The sequence below is a fragment of the Dermochelys coriacea genome, chromosome 2 (genome assembly GCF_009764565.3).
Source record: "Dermochelys coriacea isolate rDerCor1 chromosome 2, rDerCor1.pri.v4, whole genome shotgun sequence".
NCBI classification, from domain to species: Eukaryota; Metazoa; Chordata; order Testudines; family Dermochelyidae; genus Dermochelys; species Dermochelys coriacea.
Window position 1 is genome coordinate 66,271,887 of NC_050069.1, and position 22,093 is coordinate 66,293,979.

General features: G+C 38.9%; 1 protein-coding gene across 3 annotated transcripts in view; it reads right to left on the minus strand.

Moving 5' to 3' along the window:
* Positions 1-3,150: 3,150 nt before the first annotated feature.
* The window catches only part of CHD7 (chromodomain helicase DNA binding protein 7), a 185,641-nt gene continuing 166,698 nt past the window's right edge, over positions 3,151-22,093 (minus strand). For 2 of the 3 annotated variants that reach the window (XM_038390351.2, XM_038390352.2), the window contains 17 exons: positions 21,623-21,822; positions 20,901-21,060; positions 17,061-17,150; positions 16,483-16,586; positions 14,950-15,079; positions 14,507-14,579; positions 14,208-14,265; positions 12,815-13,043; positions 12,439-12,647; positions 11,576-12,253; positions 10,641-10,801; positions 8,741-8,968; positions 8,053-8,496; positions 7,214-7,435; positions 6,620-6,760; positions 5,970-6,074; positions 3,151-5,041 (listed from right to left, as the gene is read on the minus strand). In XM_038390351.2, the coding sequence (XP_038246279.1) occupies positions 4,103-5,041; positions 5,970-6,074; positions 6,620-6,760; positions 7,214-7,435; positions 8,053-8,496; positions 8,741-8,968; positions 10,641-10,801; positions 11,576-12,253; positions 12,439-12,647; positions 12,815-13,043; positions 14,208-14,265; positions 14,507-14,579; positions 14,950-15,079; positions 16,483-16,586; positions 17,061-17,150; positions 20,901-21,060; positions 21,623-21,822 (4,171 nt within the window). In that variant the 3' untranslated portion in view covers positions 3,151-4,102. The remainder of the gene's footprint in view (positions 5,042-5,969; positions 6,075-6,619; positions 6,761-7,213; positions 7,436-8,052; positions 8,497-8,740; positions 8,969-10,640; positions 10,802-11,575; positions 12,254-12,438; positions 12,648-12,814; positions 13,044-14,207; positions 14,266-14,506; positions 14,580-14,949; positions 15,080-16,482; positions 16,587-17,060; positions 17,151-20,900; positions 21,061-21,622; positions 21,823-22,093) is intronic. The other variant, XM_043507817.1, reaches the window with a different exon arrangement.

Genomic DNA, 22,093 nt, shown 5'->3' on the forward strand with positions numbered 1-22,093 from the left:
CCACATGTAAAATCTTTATTCAACATTTAAAAAGAAAAACCACTGGTTCCTCCCAAGGTATCCTCTCAGCCAGAGAGGGGGAAAAAAAAAAATACAGACTACTCATAGCACCTTCCACATAATCAAGCCCAAGGAAATTTACAACACAAAGGCCAAGCAGCACCCTTTCCTATTTAATTGGATGAATCAGAAAGTATCCTTTACCCTATGCCTTTCAGACCTCACAAGGAAGAGAGTTACAAGTCAGAGGGGCCAGAGTCATCAGATGTCCTATGTCACTAGACCCCAGACCCATACAATAAGTTCTGAAGGTCACTGAAATGCATGGTGCCAGATTAATAGAGCTCTAAATGTCAAAGCGATTTTGTATGCCATACAAAATGTGATGGGAAACCTAATAATGGAAAATAGGTTGAAAAGCCTGCTATCCTCTAATTCCCCAAAAGGCCCTTTTTTTGAGATGCTTAGCCCACTGCAGTCAATGATAAGGTTGTTCATGGAGGATTCCTTATTTGAACATTATTCCAGAAAGTAAAACACAAAACCTATAGTAATTTCTGCAAGTAAACAGGCTTAGTATTGCAAATTGTTATGAAACTGTAGAGACCAAAGCTACTGGGAGACCCTAGGGACCAGTTTAGAGAGTTACCTAATTTAATTGCTGAGCATTTTCCACCACTTGTACTTTGTAGCAGTTTTATATACAGCCTCAGTTCATAGAACAAGAATATAAACTTTAAAAAAAAATTTTAAATACACATCTTTAATCTGATAGTTTGAGCAGTTTCGTATTCTAGATGGGCAGGCATGAATATTAAACACACCAAAAAAGGCTTCGTTGAATACTAAATTACAAGGCACACCATTTCTGTACTATGATACAGAAAGTTTCCATTTGCAATCGTTTTCTCACTTTTGTTCCCTGATATTGCCAGTAGGTTTCATGTAACCACTCCAGAGACCAACAGAAAATGGCTGTTTAACAGAGATGGACTTCTCATAAAGGAGCAGAAGACTGCCTATACTCTACATTTACTCGTAAGTCTGGAGCGGTCTCTTACCAGATACGGTGCAACCTCCTGTGCAGGTTTTTCCTACACAAATAAAATTTAAAAACTTAATAGTCTTTTCAGTGGCTAATGAGTAAAAACATTTCTCCCACAAAAGCAAACACTTTATATTTTCATGTAATACAGATCTTGGACATTAGATGGCAATCCCCCTTGCTTCCTTTTTTTTTTATAGGAAGGCTGTTATCCATTCCAAAAATCCAGTGTCACCTTCTTTTAGAAAGGATAGTAGATGCCTTATATTATAAATGTAAAAAGGTAAGGTGTTGAAAATGCAGGTTGTTTTGCTTTCTTAACTTATTTAGTATTAATTTGTCACATATCAGGAAGTTATTCACTATTTCAATTTTTCTTTGAGTAAGATATGCAGGTACTAACTATTGCTATAGAAAAATTCAGAGGAACATTTTATAGGGCAGAAATAGTGTTGGGGTGTAATGGACATCCCATGCTAGGATTCAGATTTTCCTGTGCTGATGTCAGATTGTCATCAGTAGGTGTTTCAAAACCATGATTTTAAAACTCATTCCTACTCTTCTCAATTAATAAAGGCTTCCCCAAGGATAGCATTAGCCGATGTAAATTCCTTGCTGGGAATTAGAATTGTGAAATTGAATAAAACTGGATACTGTATATTGGTAAAAATAATATAGTTACAAATAATCATTCACAGCAGACACTTGAGAATTGCATAACTGGTTCCAAAAATCAGTTCAACAAAAAGAATTCAAATAACTTCAGAAACTGATAAAATGAATGCATCGTATAGAATTTGCCACACCTGATCAGACTCGTGGCCTTTCAAGTTTGGTATCTTGCTTTTTATGGTATCCTGTGTGTGATGTTTTAGAGAAAGGTCAGAATAATGCACCTACTCAGCTGTGCAGTGAAGCATACAGGGAAAAAAATCCTCCCTGACCTTCATTAACTCTGAATGATCTATTAAAGGAGAAGTACAAGCCATTTTGATTTCTCCTCATTTAGAGTGCATGCACGTGATTCATTCATAGAATATTCACTTTCTAGCTTTTCATTTCTAATCTTGTATTTTCATTGCTCATGAAATGTTCTTTTTAGGCCAAGTTCTGCCCTCTCATACACACCTACATCTCACTGCATTTGGCCCTTGGAACATTGGCCTGAGACCTTGTGTCAATCTCTACTGCAGATCAGCTTAAAGTTCTCAGCAAGCTACAATTCTCAAGGCAGACAGTATAACGTTCTCCCAATGAGCATTAGGATTTACCCACTTCAGACATTCTGGGGAACATTTTCAGCATTGTGCATGGGTTTTTCATTTGTCACTGGACTTGTGTGCCCACAGAAGTTAAAAATCTAGTTTTTCCATGCACAGCAGTGGAAGTCTACCCCTTTAACTTCATGTCAGGAGGGTTGTGTGTATATCCCGGTGATACAACAAAGTGAAAAAGGTAGTTCTCAAATGATACATTATCTCTAATATCAAAGGTCACCTAAAGGTACAAATCAGTAGCTCTCCAGAAAAGGCTTTGGTTTTAGAAAAGTGGGTCATTTTTAGTTTCATGTAGGTTGTTTGACATGGTGGTTTCTGGCATCACAAGCTCTGGTCTACAGGATACCACAGAGCCTTTGTGTCCCTTGCTGACACTACAGCATTGTGTTTTTCTACCCATTAACCAAGGATAAATGACCTAGATATTGTGCCTATTAAAGCCTCATTTTTCTTTTGCCCTTTTGTTCTTTAGTGTACCACATTATCACATGCTGAACATATTTTAAAGTATTCTCAGTCCCACATGCCCTTTTGAGGGAGTAATGCAGGGTTTTTCTGTAGAGTGAGTTAGAGTGGAATAATGCGAAGGTAATTCAAGATATTTCATCCTGCTTAGTCTCTTGAAGACAAATCAGTTTGACATATTACTAACAGTTAATCTAGTAAAAGAGGATATAGCAAGAAACTGTACAAAAAGCCACAATGATGTATTTTGCTTCTACTGCGAATACACTCCCAACCCCTCAAAAAAACAAAAACCCCACACCTACAGATAGAGAGTGAACACCATTTGTCATTTCTCTAAACACTACATTCTATAATTACAGCTCTGCATATCATGGGTCACTTTTATTAAAAGCATCATTACTACAGTTGGCAGCAATTTACATCTTATCTTACATGATAGCAGTTCCCAAAGAAAAAAATAAAAAGACATCACAACAAAGAAAACAATACATTTACAAAGTCATGTCTGTAAACTTCAAGGCTAGTTTAGAGTTGAGGTAATGCTGTTTAGCTTTGTGGCTAAAGTAACGAAGTCCTTTAATTTAAAAAAGGTACCTGATTTTCTTTTTTTTTTTCTCTTTCTTTTTTTTTTTGTTTATACCAGTGCATTACAAGATCACGAGACGATTAAACTGTAGTTTTATCCTGTAAGAACCTTCTCAGTGGGTTAATTTCCAAAAGGTACTCTTCACATTCAACAGCTGCCTTATTATTGCTGTGTCTCAAGACAGAGACATTCACACTATCATGGAGATTGTCAGAAAGAGTGTGTGTGTGGGTGTGTGCACGCGCGAGTGTATGAACTCCCATACAGTCAAAATGATGCGCAAGTATGATATGTATGGTAAATTTCATCTTGACCTTCACAGCAAAAATAAAAAATAAAAAAAATTAAATATATAACTTCATACTTCCTTTAAGCAGCACTTCCTTCTATTAGTGCCACTTGATTACAAATTGCTGCTTTTATAATAATACCAATGGTACCAAAAGAAAAAAAAAGCAGAGCATTATGTCAATTTCCTTAAAAAGACATGATCACCTCTCAAATTTCATCTCTCCTAGGGATAATAAATAATGCACTGCACAATACTTAATGACCAAGATACCTTTTGACACTTCTGTATAACATGACTTGAAACTTTTTTTTTTTTTGCTACACTATGTTACAGAACAGCTTATAAAAACTAAGTATGGACATTAACTGTGAGTGTAAACAGTAGGACTACCACTTGTCAAAAGTTTAAAACACTTTAACTGTAATTGGTACTGGTTATTCATCATTTTCATTGTTTTCTATTTCATCCCCCCCATCAAGCGAGTCTAATTCTTCACCCTGTGCTATTTCATCTTCTAAAACGGAGGAATCTGCAGTTTTATCAAGGCTCTCCTCTGCATCACTGCCTTCCAAATTCTCCTCTTCTTTAAATGCAGCCCCTTCAGTTTTGTCAGTAGCCTTTTCTTCATTGGAGCCCACTGCATTCTGAAGTCCGGCTAATCCTGGGAAACCAGGCAGTGTCAATCCTCCCAGTCCTGGAGGTAGAAACATAGAAGGGTAGAACAGGCCAGGAGCCATGGTGGACAACAGGAAAGGATTGAAGGCCAGAGGGTTTGTGGGCAATCCAGTGTTGTTGCTGGTGGCGGCGGCAGCAGCAGTAGCAGCACTGACAGATCCATTTGCAGAGTCAGTAGCAGAAACAACGTCTGTGCTTTTCTCAGAGTCTTTGTTCTCCTCTTCGTTCTCATTTTTCTTCTCTTCTGCTTTTGAAGTGCCATCTTCAGTTTCTCCTTGACTGGAAGCAGGAGTGGTGTTTCCAGGAGCAGCTGTTATTGGGTTATTCAACAATCCACCCAGTCCAAACATGTTGGGCAATCCCGCCATACCTGGCAACATCAGAGGCAGCATGGCAGCTGGATTTTTAGAATCACCTCCAGCAGCCGCAGCTGTTGCTAGTCCTGGAGGGAAGCCCATGAGACCGGCAAGCTGGAGAGACTGTAGATTCTGTAGATTCTGAAGGCTTGTGAGGTCCATTCCAGCAAATAGACTGTTCATTAGCAGTGGGTTGATTCCCGAAGTTGAAGCTACAGCGGCAGCTGCTGCAGCTGCTTTGGCAATTTCACTTTTTGGCCTTCTTCCTCTTCTGCTTGCTCCTTCCTCTCTCACAACTGGTCCTGTGAGAAGACGGTCAAACATGGACTCTGGAACAAAACCCTGAACAAAGAGGTGAAAAAAAGATTCGTTATCAATATACTTTAAATAGGAACGGTTTATTATTGACTATCAGTGTTCAATATTCAGCATCTATGTTTAATGTGTCATGAGAGACAGAAGAATTGTGATAAAATATTTTGAATTCTTCCATGTTGGTTATAACAAAAAACCCTCAAATTTGGTAAATGATTAATGGAGACTGACTAACATGAATGCTGGGAGCTGGCAGAAAGCATAGGAAATGGAACAAAGTGAACAGCAAAAAATGCTAATTTTATACATATCGTCACAATGATAGGACAAAACATGCTGAATAGAATCAGACCTGTGAAACACACATTTCACAGACCGCTCACCAAATTCAATTAAAATACGATGAAAACACTGCAATTACACGCTGGTCACGGTTTTTCTGTTTCTACTGAACTACTGTTTATCAGCTGGGCATTATCCTACACTTTAACAGAATAAATGAGTATTTGCAGTGTTGCTTGCTTCTGCTTCAGACCAATCTTTTAAAATGAACAGCCGGAAAAGTTAACCTCTGGATGCTGGTTGATACCAATATGCGTCAATTGAAGAATCCATTTCTTATATGGATGTGACCATTATTTGATTCATATTCAATTAGTGAATAAGTATTTGTATTTAGCAATCACTCATATTTATATGACTATGAAAAAACCTTAATGCATAATAAATGTTCAAGATAGCCACTAGTGCACAATCTACCGCAATCCCATGCACGTTTCTATCATCCTCTCCCAAATGCTGGATAACCCCATTCTGCCACTAATATTTCCTTAGTTCAGAACGAGCTACAGGCTAAAGGCTTAACAGTCAATGCTTATGTGGGGAAAATGTATATAGTGTTGATTTCTTTTTGCAAATAAACTTTAAATGGAACACAACTGAGTCTTATACTTACAGACTGCTTAACAATATCAGTCCAGTCTGGAGCAACAGCAAATTCAGGATTTTCTTCCAACCACCTTGGCAGGTCCTTCATTGGAGGGGCCATAGCTCCACCCATCTAATTACAGACATTAATTACTCTTTTAAAGAATGAAACAATGCACACATTTCATATGCAGTAGATTAATTTTATTTTCTAAAAGGAGGTTATAGTGGCTTTTAGTGGTGCAATTCAGAGGTGATTAAGGGATACTGTCCCTCTTAGGTCATGTCTTTGTTAAGACTTCATGTGGGGCAAGCTGGGGTGTAAATCTATAGTGTTCTAGCATGGTGTGTACTAACTGTCTTTATAGACAAGCCCTTAGATACTAGTTGGAAGTCTGATTATTTCTGAACTAATATTTGTAACTCAAGCAGAGTCAATAATTTAAGAAGTTCGTTAAATATTTCATTTAAAAATTTGACAAAAAAAGTCAAACAAATTGTTCAGCAAATTATTTACCCACTAGCAAAAGAGATGTAAAGCGAGTGGGCTGCAGGCCCCCCTAACTCACCCTCTTGGGATTAAACCCTAAATCATCTTGGCATGAAAGACTTGCTTCCTGGGTGCCAGAGATGCTCTGAAACGGCTCTAGCAGAGTAGAGGACTAGTCAAAGTATTACCTTCTTTCCATTTCGTTTATTTACAACGGGTACCCTCTCTTCTCCTGTCAACGTGTTTATATCCAATTTATTAGGGTTTCGACATCTGTGTCGTTTTTGCTTCGGCTTTTGAAATGGGGAAAACAGCACATCTGCACTCTTCTAAAAGGAGAGAACATAAAATGTATTGCTTTACGTTTTTCCATTTTCCGGTCAAAAGAAATAAACCTTCAACCAACTCATTGCAAAAAAAAATTTTAGGACTGTATATAGCCAATTTCCTTGCTTTAAGATTTTCTCAAAAATCTTATCCCTTTTTTGCCAGAGGGAAACAAACATTCTGCACAATTTGATGTATATTTTCCAATACACACATTGCTGTTAAATGTAAATATAAAAATGAAGTTAAAATAACTTTCTGGCAACCTATGGGTCCCATTTTCATTGAAGTCTAGGAGAAAACTATGACTGACTTTAACAGGATGTAGGATCAGACACTAAATAAGTATGCCTGGTCTTCACTATCTCTTTCAAGAAATTTGTTTCAATTTCTTTAAGCCTTAAAGCCACACTAATTTGATATAAGCTACAGTTTTATATGCAACATCTACTTACTGGTACATAACTTGGCATATCAACAGTATAGGTAGGATGCGATTTAAGCCATTCAATTAAATCCTTGTTTTTAGGAGCATCCTCTCCCACCAGCCTGGTCCCATCCTCTAAGTTAATTACAGGGATCCGAGTGTCTGGGTCCAGTTGTCCAGGAGATGGAATGTTTCTTGCTGGTGGGGTCTCCATATCGTCTTCAAATACTTTGGTCACTTCTGCATCCTCCTACATAAAATTGATGCCAGTATGAATTTTCTCTTCTAAGGAATATTACCTGGGATAAGTGATTTCACAAAATGACTAGCTAAAATCAGAGCTTACCCATCAGAGAATCTCCCTAGACTATTAAAGGTGTTTGAATAAATCTTACCATAGAAAGCAATACTGTATCATTAAGGACATTTGGGAAGTTTAGCGATTATTTTACAAGTGCACATTATAGTCCAAAAGCCCAGTTTTGAGGCTATTTTCTAGCTGTTCCCAATGCAGAGTCCCTGATCTTTCCTCTTTTCACCATAATTAGTGATTAGTAAAACCTCAATCTGGAATTCCATTTTCTCAGTGCACCTGTAAGGTTTTTGTGAAGAGTGAAGTTTGCAGTTACTATTTAAGAGGTGAATATTATACATAACAAAGTTGTCATTTATCACAGTTAAAAGTGCTTAATTTGAAATGCATATCATTTTGGTCAATAACTGAAGAAAATATAGCTCCGAATATGAACGAGGACTTAGTAAAAAGAGGAAATTTCTACACAGTAACTTAGACTACAATAGAACTTTAAACTCAGATATCTAGAGTAATAGATACAGAACAAAGAAAAAAAAACTCTGCTCTCTTACAACAGTCAGCGATGTCCGTTTGTTGCTCATGAACAACAGATCAAGCCCTTCTACATTTTTCCTCCTTCCTCTCCTCCTCTTCATGGGCGGTTCTCCATCCATTAAAGAACCATTTAGTAGATGCCTTGTGGGTGTGCGTGAAAGACCTGCTTGCAGCAACTCCATTTGAGTTTTAAAGGCATCAGACACTGGTGTGGAGACATTAGGCAAGATAAACTTAGAAGTAACAGATGAAAAATTTGAGGTAGAACTTGTTGCTTCTCGTGAGGCCTTTGATAAATCTACAACTTTTTCTTGTCCATTTTCTGAGACCACCTGAGACTCGCGTAATTGGGCAACCATTTCCATAAGATTTCTCCTCTTGGCCGCTCTCTCAGCCTCAATTTCAATCTTTCTCCGTCTCCTCCTCCGCTGACGTGGGACTGATAAATTGAGTGCATCTTCCTAATAAAAAATGAGCATTTCTAATTACCAATAAAGCTGTACTGAATGATAGAAAAAAATCTGATAGCCCACTTGACCATAAGGCAGACAGATTGCACAAACATTTTAAAAGACAGAAAGGCCTCATTTTATTCAATAAAGCAGCCTATTTTTCTTTTAATCTCCCTCCCTCCCCCCCCCGGGTTACTTAACATACAAAATGAGGTTCCTTTTTCTGTAATGTAACCAGAAAGATCCAACTTGCCTTTGATAACTGAGGAGAAGCAGTGATATCTTCACTGCCACTGATGCTGGCTTGACCAACCATGGAGAGCTCTGCAAAGCTCCTTTTCTGTAGAGGGCTGTCCACAGCTGTCGGAGTATACCCAGGTATGAGCCCCTGGAAATCAAACATCTGGCGCCTATTTACTGGCCACTTCCCTTTTAGCACTGCTTCACAGATGTTGTCTAATCGGTTGATCATTACTCGGTCCTGCATAAAGGAGAGTATATAATGAACCTTTGGTGTGAAAGTAGTCATTTAAACTCAGTCAGACTAAGCACAACTGCACAGTTTAATAGTCTGGATACTTGAGAAATACAAACAAAAATATTTAACAGAACGCTTACAGACTAGAAAATAAACTAGTTGTCTAAATAAAACAGTTCACATGTTGAGAATTATGGTGGAGAGAGATGAAGTTATTTTTCATCGTTTAAAACTAAAGTGTGTTGGGGTAAACTCGTTTTCTATAAAAAATGTTACACTAGTTGACACATTTACAAAGCACTCACTATTGTTTACATAATGCTAAACTTCAGTTGTTCAGCAAAATCATCAGTTAGGACAGGAGAATTAAAATATTTGCAATCAATATCTTAAAGCTATGGTATTTCAAATCCAGCAGAATGGATTCTGCAATTCTGTCCCAGGAAGTGGTTCCTCATTAGCGTCACTAGTAATAAAGTTCAACATTATGAAACGGGCACCAACCTAGGGACATCTAATGAACGTCAATTTTCATTCCACACCCATCATCACTTCAAATTTCATTGAAGCGTGTACATTAAAAAAATTCTAGGTACAGCTTAGTTTACTTAGAATTTACACAGATTAAAAGCATGTGTTACTATGAACCTTTAAACTCCTTTGGTGAAACTTTCTGAATCTAGCAATAGCTGGTTTTAGCATTTATGTTTCCTAAAATTAATTTTATGAAATGAAAAAGAAGGATCACTTGATTTTTCCATTTCAGTATTCAATGATTTTGTATTCTAGCTTGCTTGACATATACTGAAAAACGCTATATGAAAAATACTGCTGATTAGGGAATAGGATCGTCCTTTAGCTTCCTGAACAGCAGAACACTGCAAAAGACACTAGCAAGTCTCAGCAGCTGCAGCAGACTGCCTGCTTTCCCCAGGAATAAGCCTATTAGAGCAAGTTTTGTTTCTAAACCAGATGGCCCTGTTATGGTGATTAGTAAGCTTAAGACTATTACTACTTTATTTCTCTCCCTACCCTCTTTGCAAAACCGGGAAACAAATTTATAAGGATTTATCACAAAATCACTGTTTTATAGATGTTTCCTATTAAATAATTTTCTGCATTGTTACAAAAATAAAATACAAGGTAAAACTTCATCTACAGTTGCTGCTTATGTTTACAGGAAACCTTGATACAATTACATCTGTCAACATTATATAATGGTTTGGAACAAGTAGGTCATTAGTATGCTCTCTCTTCAATCTCCTCACCCCCAACATAAATGGTGATCTTCCAAACCTCTGCTCTTAACACTATAAGAGCCGCTGCAGATGAAACCTATAAATCAAGGTCATAAATTTGCTTCTATCAACAAAAGTGTGACTCTGTTGACATAAGAATATATAGTTTGAGAGAAAAATAATGCATTTTATCAGTCTGTCTGTACCAAAGAACTTAATGTAACTCCTACTTTTTCTCTGCCTACTCTCAAAGAAACTGAAATTTACAACCTTATTTCATAAACTTCCTAGGTCTCTATTAGACCACTAATAAAATATGTTGTGAATATTAGAGAAACATACATTCTGCAAAAGTGAAAGACTATTAATGAAATAAAGCAGGAAGTTTTCCATATTCTATTCATACTGAGAAAAGTGTCACTCAATCATGAACAAACCTTAGGCCAGAAAGAAAAGGCAAACGTTCTCTCATGAAGCAACTGAGCGACTGAAGGATCTCCATCTTCCAAATAGAATCCATCACGGGTTTCATCCCTTGCAGTGCTCATAGAAGCATTGCTTTCTTCATCAAAATTCTTACCCTGAGAAACTGTTCCTGCTGAGGAACAACAATCACCAAGCATTAGCTACAAACAGGCCAATCCCAACTCAAAATCTTTGGTTGAAATGGGGAAGGTACAGGAGAAAGGTACACTTTTGTTCTTTAAAAAAAAAAAATCTACAAAAATTTTTGGTCTTTTTGTCATGCAGATTAGTCATGTTGTAGCTTCGCAGTTGAGTAACATTTGGCATAAACACTATTCTTTTTCCAGAGGAGCTTTCCTTACCCTACTGAAGAAAACCACTAACTTAAATTCTTCTGCTATAAAACGTTGACTGAAACCTTGCAGAGGTCAAACTATTGGCATTTCAGGGCGAAAAAAGTAGAATTTAATATAACATTTTGTTAACCCTTTCAGAGAACGATTTCAGATTTCTACTGAAAGATTTTACAACAGTAACTAAAAAGTAAGATTGATAATCTTGAGGCACAGTAATGCTTGTCATTCACACACTTATTGAATAATTGTTGGGGCATATCCTTGCCCCTTCTACAGCCTCTCTGTGCTCTGATGGTGCCAAGGGCCTATATTATTGGCTCAATTAGCTATCTTGATATTGACCTGCTGTGGGGGAATCCCCAGGTGAAACAGTGCTCTTACACCACCCTATCTGGACCATTAGCCTAGGGAGAGTGGCTGGGGAGCAGATGCATCTGTACAATCCTCAGCTGCCATAATGGCTCCTTGGATGCCAACTATCAGCTGGCACAACTTTTAACATTAGCTTCATGACTGTTCTATGTTCATCAAATCATTTCTGTATGCATTACCTTCAGGTTGGGAGGACTCTTCTGATTTGTCATCATCATCAAGTTTCTCCTCTTCATCCTCTTCTGAACCTTTTTCAGAAATAGATTTTGGATCTACATCTGTACTCATTTCTATAGCTTTCCTTTCACATTTAACAGGTCCAGGCTCAGCCTCAGCATCACATTCCTGCTTAATGCCTTTTTCTGTAATATCTGTCTCCTCTTTAATATCATACTTTTCTTTGGCTGCTGAATTTTCAGACCCCTCAATTTTAGACTCAGCTTGCTCTGTAGCCTTGTCGTCTTGTACTGGTGTGGATGGAACAATAGGGGGCGTTTGACTGCAGCCAGCACCCAGTGGGTTTAGTGAAGACACACTACTTGCATTACCTGCCCCTCTGTTTTGAGCAAAATTTCTGTGGGCATCAAGAAAAGAGAGTTCAGGGTCATTCAGGATGTGATAATCTGTTCTACTGACTCCATGTTTAGCAGCACCAATCAGTAAGTCTTTGTCATGTTTACCACACTCCCACCACTCTGGCAGATCCAAGCTTGGCTGGCACAATTTTAGCCTCTCCCCCAACTGAGGGTGATGGAGAACCTGCTCACGGATTTTCCGTAACAGTTCTATGCGATATAAAGTTCTAGAAGCACGCTCCTCTGTGATTGGCTCAATCATGGTGGAAAGATCAGGTGGTTCTGTAACAAAATTGGATTTTCGTTGTTTAACCTGATTGAATATATGAGTTGGTTTTTAAAAATTACAAAGTTTGTAATTTTTCCAATTACTACGTTTTATTATCTAATCCTGTTTCAACAGGATTGGTCTCTTGATTTTAACAGAGTAAGTTATTCATTTGGATTTTTTATTATTATAAACTTACCTTCATCTGGTTTGGCTGGCATTCGGCATACTCGCCTGCACATAGTCACAAAACAATTGAAGTACTTCTCCAAACTTTCATCAGACTTCTTATCAAGCCTAGCAAAAGCTCTGAACTGGTTCCAGTCAAACTGCTGTTTCATAGGGTCAAAAATAATCCCAAAAGTAGACACTACACGATAGAAATCTGCTTCTTCTCTTCTTGTCCATCTAGAGTGAAAAAAATTAAGGATAGTTAGAACAAGGCCTGACAACAGTTCAGATGCACCTGAAGACCCCAAATATCAACTATTCATCCAAAGCAAAACTGAAGTGATGTCAACATACATTTTCATAGATATCCTCCTCTGGCATTTGGGGGAAGAAATCAAACTCACTTTTGACGTTTTTCAGTTATTATAGCTTCTCTTTCTGCTTCTAGTGCTCTCACTTCCTCCCTAGGCCGACGTCTCCGTCGGTCCGTCTTCATTAGTGCCTCTTGCCTCATTTGTTGCCTTTTATAGCTGCGCTGATAGGCAGTAATGAGGCGACGCAGACGGGTAGTCAGGGTTGAAGTGGTGGGCCAGTAGAGTTGGCCTAACTCAGCATTGCTTTCACTGTGCTTGCCTAGAGAACAGAAAAGTATTTGTGTATTGTAAGGATAACATTAGGCATGTCAAAGTCTTTATGACTAAACAGGATTCTAATTTTGTAAGGTGAAAGTATACTTCGTTACTCTAGAAGTGAAATAAATAAAAATTGGGAATAACTATTTTTGTTCGAAAGGGAGGAATAGATAGGATTAGTAAAAAACCTACCTCAAAGTTACGCAAGCATTTGTCAGATTTATGTATAGCCAACTGCCTTCCTCCGATTCCTAATATTTCTATTGCATGCACCTTCCTTATTGACTTTTTTGTGACAGCGAGAGATTTACATTAGAGAGTAAAGTTAATGTGATAGATCTCTAAACATATGTACTAAAGTTATTCAGTCCCTTATGAGGAAACACTTAAGTTTATGATTTCCCATCTTATTATTTTTCACTGTCTTACACTTGGCAAGCTTCCTCACTACTGAGAAACATCTTAAATTATTTCAATATTATCCACTGGAAAAATACCAATGGCTAGACTTTCATATCTGAAATATACAGGGTTTTATCATCCCATAAACCCCACTGTGTAATCAGAAACTGAACAAGACACATAATAAAGTGGGATGGTTCACAAGTAGCTATGAATTAATGGAAAGATCTAAGACAGTGGTTCTCAAACTGAGTCAGGATCCCAAAGGGGGTCGCAACCCCCTTTGAATGGGATCACCAGGGCTGATTTAGACTTGGGGGGGCCCTGGGCTGAAGCCTGAGCCCCACTGCCCATGGCCAAAGCCCAAGGGCTTCAGCCCTGGACAACAGGGCTCAGGTTGCAGGGCTGGTGCCTGGGACTGAAGCCCTTGAGCTTCAGCTTTCACCTCTCTGCCCAGAGTGGTAAGGCTCGGGTTTTGGTCCCCCAACCCGGGGCAGTGAGGCTCAGGTGGGCTCAGGCTTCAGTCCCCGCTCCTGGGGTTGTGAAGTAATTTTTTCTGTTAGAAGGGGGTCGTGGTGCAATGAAATTTGAGAACCCCTGATCTAAGACTCTGAAAGATTTGGCTTTTCTAAGCACTAAAAAGTTTTAACACAGATTTGTCCAAAAGGTCCAAGCTAGTACAAAGTATTGGCATTAATATGGATAGCAAACAAACAGGTAGTTTGCATTAGCCCCCCCCTTTTCACTTTCACAAAACCCTTACTTGTCGTATGGCTCTCTATGGATTCTTCTTTATCTTCTGGAGGTGAGTTTGCAAATTCCTTTGAGGAAGACGAGAGTTATTTTAGTTTTAGGTTTCAGTTGTGCTCTCTCTTTTAGAGGAAAAAGGGCCATCTTCCAAAAAACAAACAAACAAAAAACTAGCAGCAAAGTATGATGGTCGCAAATGTGTTTATCTGGTGGCTTGTGAACTTTTATAATTAAACATCATTCTAAGAACATTTTAACATTGGCACTGAATGTCAACATTACACATGTGCATTACTACATTGAGGTTCTTACATCAATTTCATCCTTGAAAGGAGTTCTGGTTGGTTTATATTCTGGATCTTCATCCTCTCTGTCAAACTCTCCTCTACATAAAATTTAAAATGATAAGAATAATTATCAGAACAGAACTCAAGTATTTTTCCCAAAACAACACATATTACTGATGTCATTGGTCTCAAAGAAGAAGTGACAAAAATGGAACAAGTATGAAAAAACAACCACCAAGCATCCATTTGCGATGATGTATTAATACACAAATATGTTTCAAGTTCATCTGTCTCAATTTATCTGCTTCTCTGAAAATATTAGTTTAAAATATTTTTACACTGTATTAATACATTTTCACTTAGTATCCTCAAGTTAGATGTAAACACAATAAGTAAACTCATGCCAATATATACAGCACTTATTTTATTAAAATCAGTTTATTATTTATTTATAAATATCCTTCTTACCCATCACCACCATCTGCTAACATATCTGTCCCTCTCTGTTCAGCAGCTATGGCCTTGGCATCAGGCATACCAACCCGTTCCAGAAAGCACAGCGAAGGGTCAGCTCTCATAGAATTGTACTTCTCATAGCCTGTATGGGGTGCAGTAGAAGGCAGGGAAGGGAAGAGGAAAAAAAAAAAAAAAAAATCACACCACAACTGAACAGAATGATTTATAAGGACAAATGGTACATGATTTACTTTCATAAAACAAATCTCTTCCTCATCATCACCATGACTTGAATCAAACTGTTTCATAAAGATACTCAGGATCCTAGAAATTATTTTCTTTCTATTCATGTAACAAAATATTTTCGTATGGGTAACTTCGCCAATATAAAAAGTACTAATATGAACACATTTTAAACCAATAGCAAAGGCTAAACAGGAAGATTTTCAAGGCTTTTTTTCCCCAATATCCAATTTTATATGACATATGAAAAATATCTTACTGGTTACTTTATGACCTCTGCAGCAGTTATCCACATTCAACCCCCTCCTTCTTCACCCCCCACCTCTCGCTCTTTCTATAGCTCTGGCCCTGCCGGAACCCGCATTATAGCTGAAAAAATGCTGTGTACATGGGTTGTACGCAAGGCCAATGAACCTGTCTTATTAGGTTTAGGATGATGCATGTCAGTAAGATGACACTGTTCCTTCTATAGTTTTCAAACTGCTGTTTGCTTTTTTTACTGCCCAAGTTGACTAGATGGAAAATGGCAGATCCCAACAGTGCACTGCAGGAAAATGATTTTTAGACGAGACTTGCCTCAGCTGAGCCCACAAAACTGAGCTGCTGTACATAGGCAGAACAGCACAATTCAATTAGGATTTGTACTACAACACACTGCTCCTAACTGCTGTAGAGCCTCAAGCCAAACTGTAATCATGAAAGGTTTTATAAGCCATCATTCTCCCCTTTAGTCAGGCTGGGCTGCTGAGAATACCTCTGCGACCTCCAGAGAATTGGGATTATAATCAGGAATCGCTCACTGTATATATCATGCCAGCTCTGCATCCCCAGCCTTTCAAAGTTAACAAGGCTGCATCCCACTCAAGGGAGCCGGGAGTTCTCAGCACTGACATTTGTGAAATATTGCTTGGAACAAAGCCCAGGAGGCACTTGTACAGATTAATAGCAGAGGTTAAGCCCACCGTCCACTTTGACACTGGCTGGCAGAGTTAGCAAGTGAAGCAGTGCTGGAAGCAAAGTTTATGGAGATCTATAGTATTGCTTGGCTATTATTAAAACAAATATGGTTTTGTTTTATTTACAGCCAAGAAAGTAATGTTTTCTTCTCAAATGTTCTGCAAACATTTAAAAACAGCATCTGATATTTACAACTCATATTAGATTTTTTTAATACAAGGGGGAAAAAAGGAGATAGAAGCCAACAGTTCTTTGGAACTATACTTGTTAATATTATGACTGAATAGTTTTACACACACAAAGCCTTACAACTGCATTTTGCTCAGAGAGTGAGACATCACTTACCATGTTTGAATACTCCAATTAAGAGGGATTTATCTGCTTCTTTATCCCACCAGTCTGTAGGAACTTCAGCATGGAATGGTTCAGGTATCCACACATCTACTTCACTGTAAAGACAGGTATACATTTTTTAAAAAACGACTACTGAAGGACAAGGTACCACACACCTATATGCATTAAAGTGACGTGTTTAAAACTATTCAGCAAACATACATTTCTTGGAACAAATCTGAAATCAAGATGTCTGAAAATAATTTTAAAAATGGTCCAATTGTAGGAATTATTTTGGGGTGTAATGCTCAAAGACTGTCCAAATGTCATTTAAATTTTTTAATGTTAACTTTAAAAATATATTCATTGTTTAAGCAGTGAGTGAATAATCCTTCAATATAAACAAAGTTCAAAATCCCATTTGTCACCCTTTGCCCCCAAATATCCAGTACTTAATGATTTATCAAGTTGCTTGAAAATGGAGGTGTAAATTGATGGATTATGAAGGTCTTTAAATATCACATTACAGTATTTTCAGATTATATTATTCAATGTTACAAAGCAAAGAATAAGCCTGCACTTGCACTAACCTTGAGTCAGCACCCTCTAAGATCTTGTCTGCTTGGTCCCCTATAACTTCTTGTCTTAGATAGTACAGCATGCGGACACGCAGCAGGACCCTGGAGAGGAAGGCAGAGGGGAAAAAAGTTCTTAACTTCAGGACTGTTTGCCAACAGTGGCTTTTGGCAGCTGCTGCTGTTCATCCATCATCCTGCCAAGGCTGATTAGCCATGCTGTATGGTAGGCTTGAAGCGTGACAGATGGTGGCACATAATCACCTCTGTGTGGTGCTTTCTGCTGGCTTCCAACAGGCCTGCCTGGCAACCGCTTACACTGCACAGAGAGGGATCGAGCTCAACCCAGCCCAGGCACATTTCATTTAGTTCTACCTAGTGCAGCTTGTGAAGTTTAAACACGTACTCTACCACTGCCTCTGAAGTATTGAAGCAAGTTTGTAAACAACTGAGCAGATGGCTTTCAGTAACTGTTCTGCTTCATTATCTCATAAAATTTCCTCAGCTGCTGCCTTAATACCATTTTTGGAAGCACATCAGAAGTTGTAGGAATAAACGAGATATAAAATCTGGTTTTACTACCTTACCATAAACCCTTAATATGGAATGTCAGGTTTTTCAAAGTATACAACTTTTTGCTTCAGAGAATGAAAAAACCAAAATCCCACCCATTTCCCTTAGGAGATATTAGCTATTTTTACACTTTCCTATTCAGATTGCTATTTTATTTTACCTGTGCATCTACATAACTGCTTGTGAAACATGGAACTTTAGTTATTCAGGTTTCCTTTGTCTCATCTCTGAAATGCTACAGATAATTTTTGAACCATTATCAAGTATTCACAGTCAAAGTTTAGACAACTGGAAATGGCAAGGGCTGGATTTTCAAGATGGCTAGGAAAGCATTTCTTACAGCAAAAATCTACCTGGAAAATGTGCTCAACTACATTTACCCAATAAAGACACCCCCTGCTGCCCAATTAATGAAGTAACATCAATGCTGACTACAATGGATTGCTCAGCCCACCCTCTCAAGCTGAATCTAAAGTCATCACACCAACTGTTGAACTACTGCTGCTCCTGGAGTAGTGAGGGTGATCAGAAAGGCAGAAATCTGATCATCAGGTTGCATGTGAAAACTTCAAACCACCACCAATTTTGAGAGCACCTCACCAGCAATTAGGAGCAGCAGCAAACGCCCAGTTTTGGGTATGTGATTTAAAGAAGTCCTGTGACGGTAGCAAGCAAGCTGTAGTTGGAATTTTGTAGTTGGAGTCTTGTGTTGAAAACTTAAAAAATTGTACACAGGTATCAGACTGGTTCCCACCCACTTACCCTTGCATTCACATCATCCTTGCACTGTAAGGGACCACTCCCAGGCTCATGCATGGAAAGGTACCTATGACTGCATAGTCATTGCATCATCTTGAGTACCATAATATTGACAAAACGGTAATAGTTGTTGTTGTATCAAGCCAAGTACGAAGGGAAGAGGGGAAAAGGGGGAGGACAGTAAAGGAAAAAACAGGTTTCATCAGGCAATGCCACTGCCCCTTTCAAAAGTCCTATGCACCAAACTGGTATGCAATTGTCACAGAGAGAGAGAGAATGTTGATCCTTATAGAGCCAGTTCTGGTTGCTTCCCACCCCGGCATCCTTGTCATTCAAGTCAGCAACAAGCTTCCTCCACTTCACCCAGAGCTAAACATGTTGCCTCTACAGCCCCTGCAAATCTGGGAAGGGATAAGATTGGGACTGAAAATGATCCTGCATAATGACCTGCCATTCTGGGGTGCTAGAACAATGTATATAATGGGAGTGCTGTGAGCTCTGGATACGACTTCAAACCTGGGGGTGTAGCAGCTCCCCTGGTTCCAATGCTGCCACCAGCTTTCCTGATATTATTGTGTTATCATACTAATTTACTGAAGCCTAGGATTCTGATGTATAGATTGATGTAGAAAGGGGCCAGGACATCTATTTAGGGACTGAAATGGACAGTTGTGATGCAGGAATTAAATAAAAAGAAAAGGAGTACTTGTGGCACTTTAGAGACTAACAAATTTATTTGAGCATAAGCTTTCGTGAGCTACATGCATCCGATGAAGTGAGCTGTAGCTCACAAAAGCTTATGCTCAAATAAATTTGTTAGTCTAAGGTGCCACAAGTACTCCTTTTCTTTTTGCGAATACAGACTAACATGGCTGCTACTCTGAAACCAGGAATTAAATAGTTATTTGAAGGGAAAATGAAGGTACTAAGTGAATTTGAGTGACAGTTTAGAAGAATCAGAGGCCACAGACTTGCATACTGTTATTCATTTTCATCAGTAGGTAGAAACAGCCTCTTAGCATGGCAAACATCTTGAAAATAACTGATAACTAACTTAAGTGCCTTTCCCCTTCTCCTCCACTCCACACGTAATATGTCCAAGGAATATCTTCCAAGGACATGTCCAAAGAATATCTTTTAGTACTGATTATTTCTTTTAAATAGCACGACAGTAGTAAGACGACATGCAACATATGTCATAAAAAGCTCTGAGTGGAACTTCAGTGCGGGTATATAACATTCATGGATATCCATGTGCTAAAGTAACAGTACAAAAACAAGAGGATTTATTTAGGTGAGGAAAATTAGGTCCAAGGTCTTTGATAAAAGTTTGGGAACCCTGTTGTAAGTCTGGGACAGAATAGGCACAGCTGAGATGTGGAAGAGAACCAGCATATGATAAAAAAGAATAGTAACAAAATACCGAACTATTAAAGCTACATCTACACTTACAGCCCAAAAGGCTCTGGCAGCAGGGAGGCAGCGGGGAAAGAAGCCTTTCACCGCAGCACGTAGCTACACTCTGCAGTGACAAGTCTGGATGCAGCCTGCCTTTCACTCTGGCATGTAGCTGCACGTAGTACCTGTACTTTGCATGATGCCGTAAGTGTAGACGTAGTCTAAGATGCTACAAAAGCAAAGCAAAAAGAATTCAGGTGGTCCCTTCCTATTATACATTTACTTAGTACCAAAATATACAGCGATTTAAAAAAAAAAAAACAATAGGACAGCCTCTGCCCCTGCAGATTTGGAAAGACTAGACTTGGAAGAATGATTCAGGAAGGAATGGACATTGTGATTTTGATGGGAAAAGTAAGACTGGAACAACTCCCGGCAGGGCTGAATTTTAAGGAAGGATTAACAAGGAAGTGGAGGCCTGGGAGGCAAGAAGTTGAACTTTGTTCCAAGCAAAGACAGCAGCAAAACTGAGAAGGGGCCAAAAGGAACAGATGTTTGGGTGCAACAGAGGAGAGATGTTTGGGTACAACAGAAGGTGCAAGAGGGAGAATAGGAGAAAGTGAGATGAGGGTGAGATGTAAAAGCCTGGAGACTAGGAGTTTGGTGTGGTAAGGGCCAAGAACCCACATAAAGGGATTCAAGGAAAAGGTGATGTGATTATGAGTCTGGGAGACGGGGAGGAGAAAAAAAAAAGAATTGTGGAGAACTACTAGCATAGGACGGTTTTGGATAGCCCTGAGATTCCACACATTGGAGAGGCTGTCTTAAAGCCAGGATCCACTCCTCTTTTTGCCATGTTGGGAACAATGAAGCATCTCTCTTGCTTAGTGAACAAAACAAACTTTCTTCCTGAAATGTCTTTGTTAGAGCCAATCATCCATAAAAAAGCTTAGAGCCAATCACCCAGACCTGATCTGAACTGATGTGATGCTTCATCAAAAGTTAACAGCAACGTACAACAGTTTACAGCCCCACTATGTGGTCCTGTGGTCGTATTAAAGATACCCAAATGAATGTTCTCGCACATATTAAGAACTATAAGCTCACTATAAATTAAACACTTACTTATTACAGTGATGTTTGAGGTGTTTCTTATAGCTGTCCTCTTGAAACAAGACATCTGGGTTACAGCTTGCCAGCCAATCAGCATCTTGCAGCACTGGCTGTGAACTCTGGGCTTTCACTTTTTTGCCTTTCCTTCCCCTGGGCACTGGTGCAGATAGGCCTACAAAACATCCCGCAACACTTCTCACAGTCTGAATTACAGTTGTTTGATCCCAAGAATCCTGAAGTGAATTACTGACAAACTGATAAAAACTAACCACCACCACAGGCCCCCCTGAGGTGAAACATGACAACTTGCAATGAATAGCAACACAAGAATTTAGTACAGGAGATTTTGAATACCAAAGTCAGTTGAAACTACGGTAAGAATTTAGCTATGAAGAGTGCAATTACCCAAAGTGAAATCTGGCCAGGATAATGGGGTTAAGTTCCCTGCTTTTGTGAACATTGCCATGGGAACTAATGACCACAGGTGGTCAGAATCTATGGTTCATGTCTCATTTGACAGACAGCACCTCCAGCAGCCCAATGCCCTCTAACACCATGCTGGAATATTTGTTCATTTCTGACTCGGAGAAAGAGTACTACTCACTGAACCACCACCACTTCTCCCCGCACATAAGGTGTAGTACGTGCTACAGTTTAAAAGTAGTATGTAGTACAACTGCAGAAGGGTTCCCCCACCTACAGTAGCACCATCATTGGTATGGTGGTAGACATACCAGAGTGGTTAACCAAGGCGCGTGTTTGTCCATCTGCAGTTGGAGTGATCAGATCCCAGATGAAACTTTTGATATTTTCATCTCCTTTGTAGTGATTAAGACAATATACCAGGATTGTCCGGCAGATGGTTTCCACATCTTGTTCCGTTAGCGGACGTTTATAGCGCCCATGTGAGAGGATGTCTGTCCACCGACCCCAACTACAAGAAAAATATGCTCAAGAACACAGTTCTGGCACTGGAATTTCCATTTGAGATTTTCATTTTAACCCCTGGGTGCCAGGTGGGTAAGGAGTTGTGTGTGTTGTATATGCATTAATGTATTTTGCATTTGCATGTCATGTCAGGAAATCCAATTTCCAGCACTGAAAAATGAAGAATACTTATTTTACAGAGCAGGCAATAAGTTCACTGCTCATAAAAGATGCAATTGAATTATACTGATAAAAAAGTACATGTGTCTAACGATGTT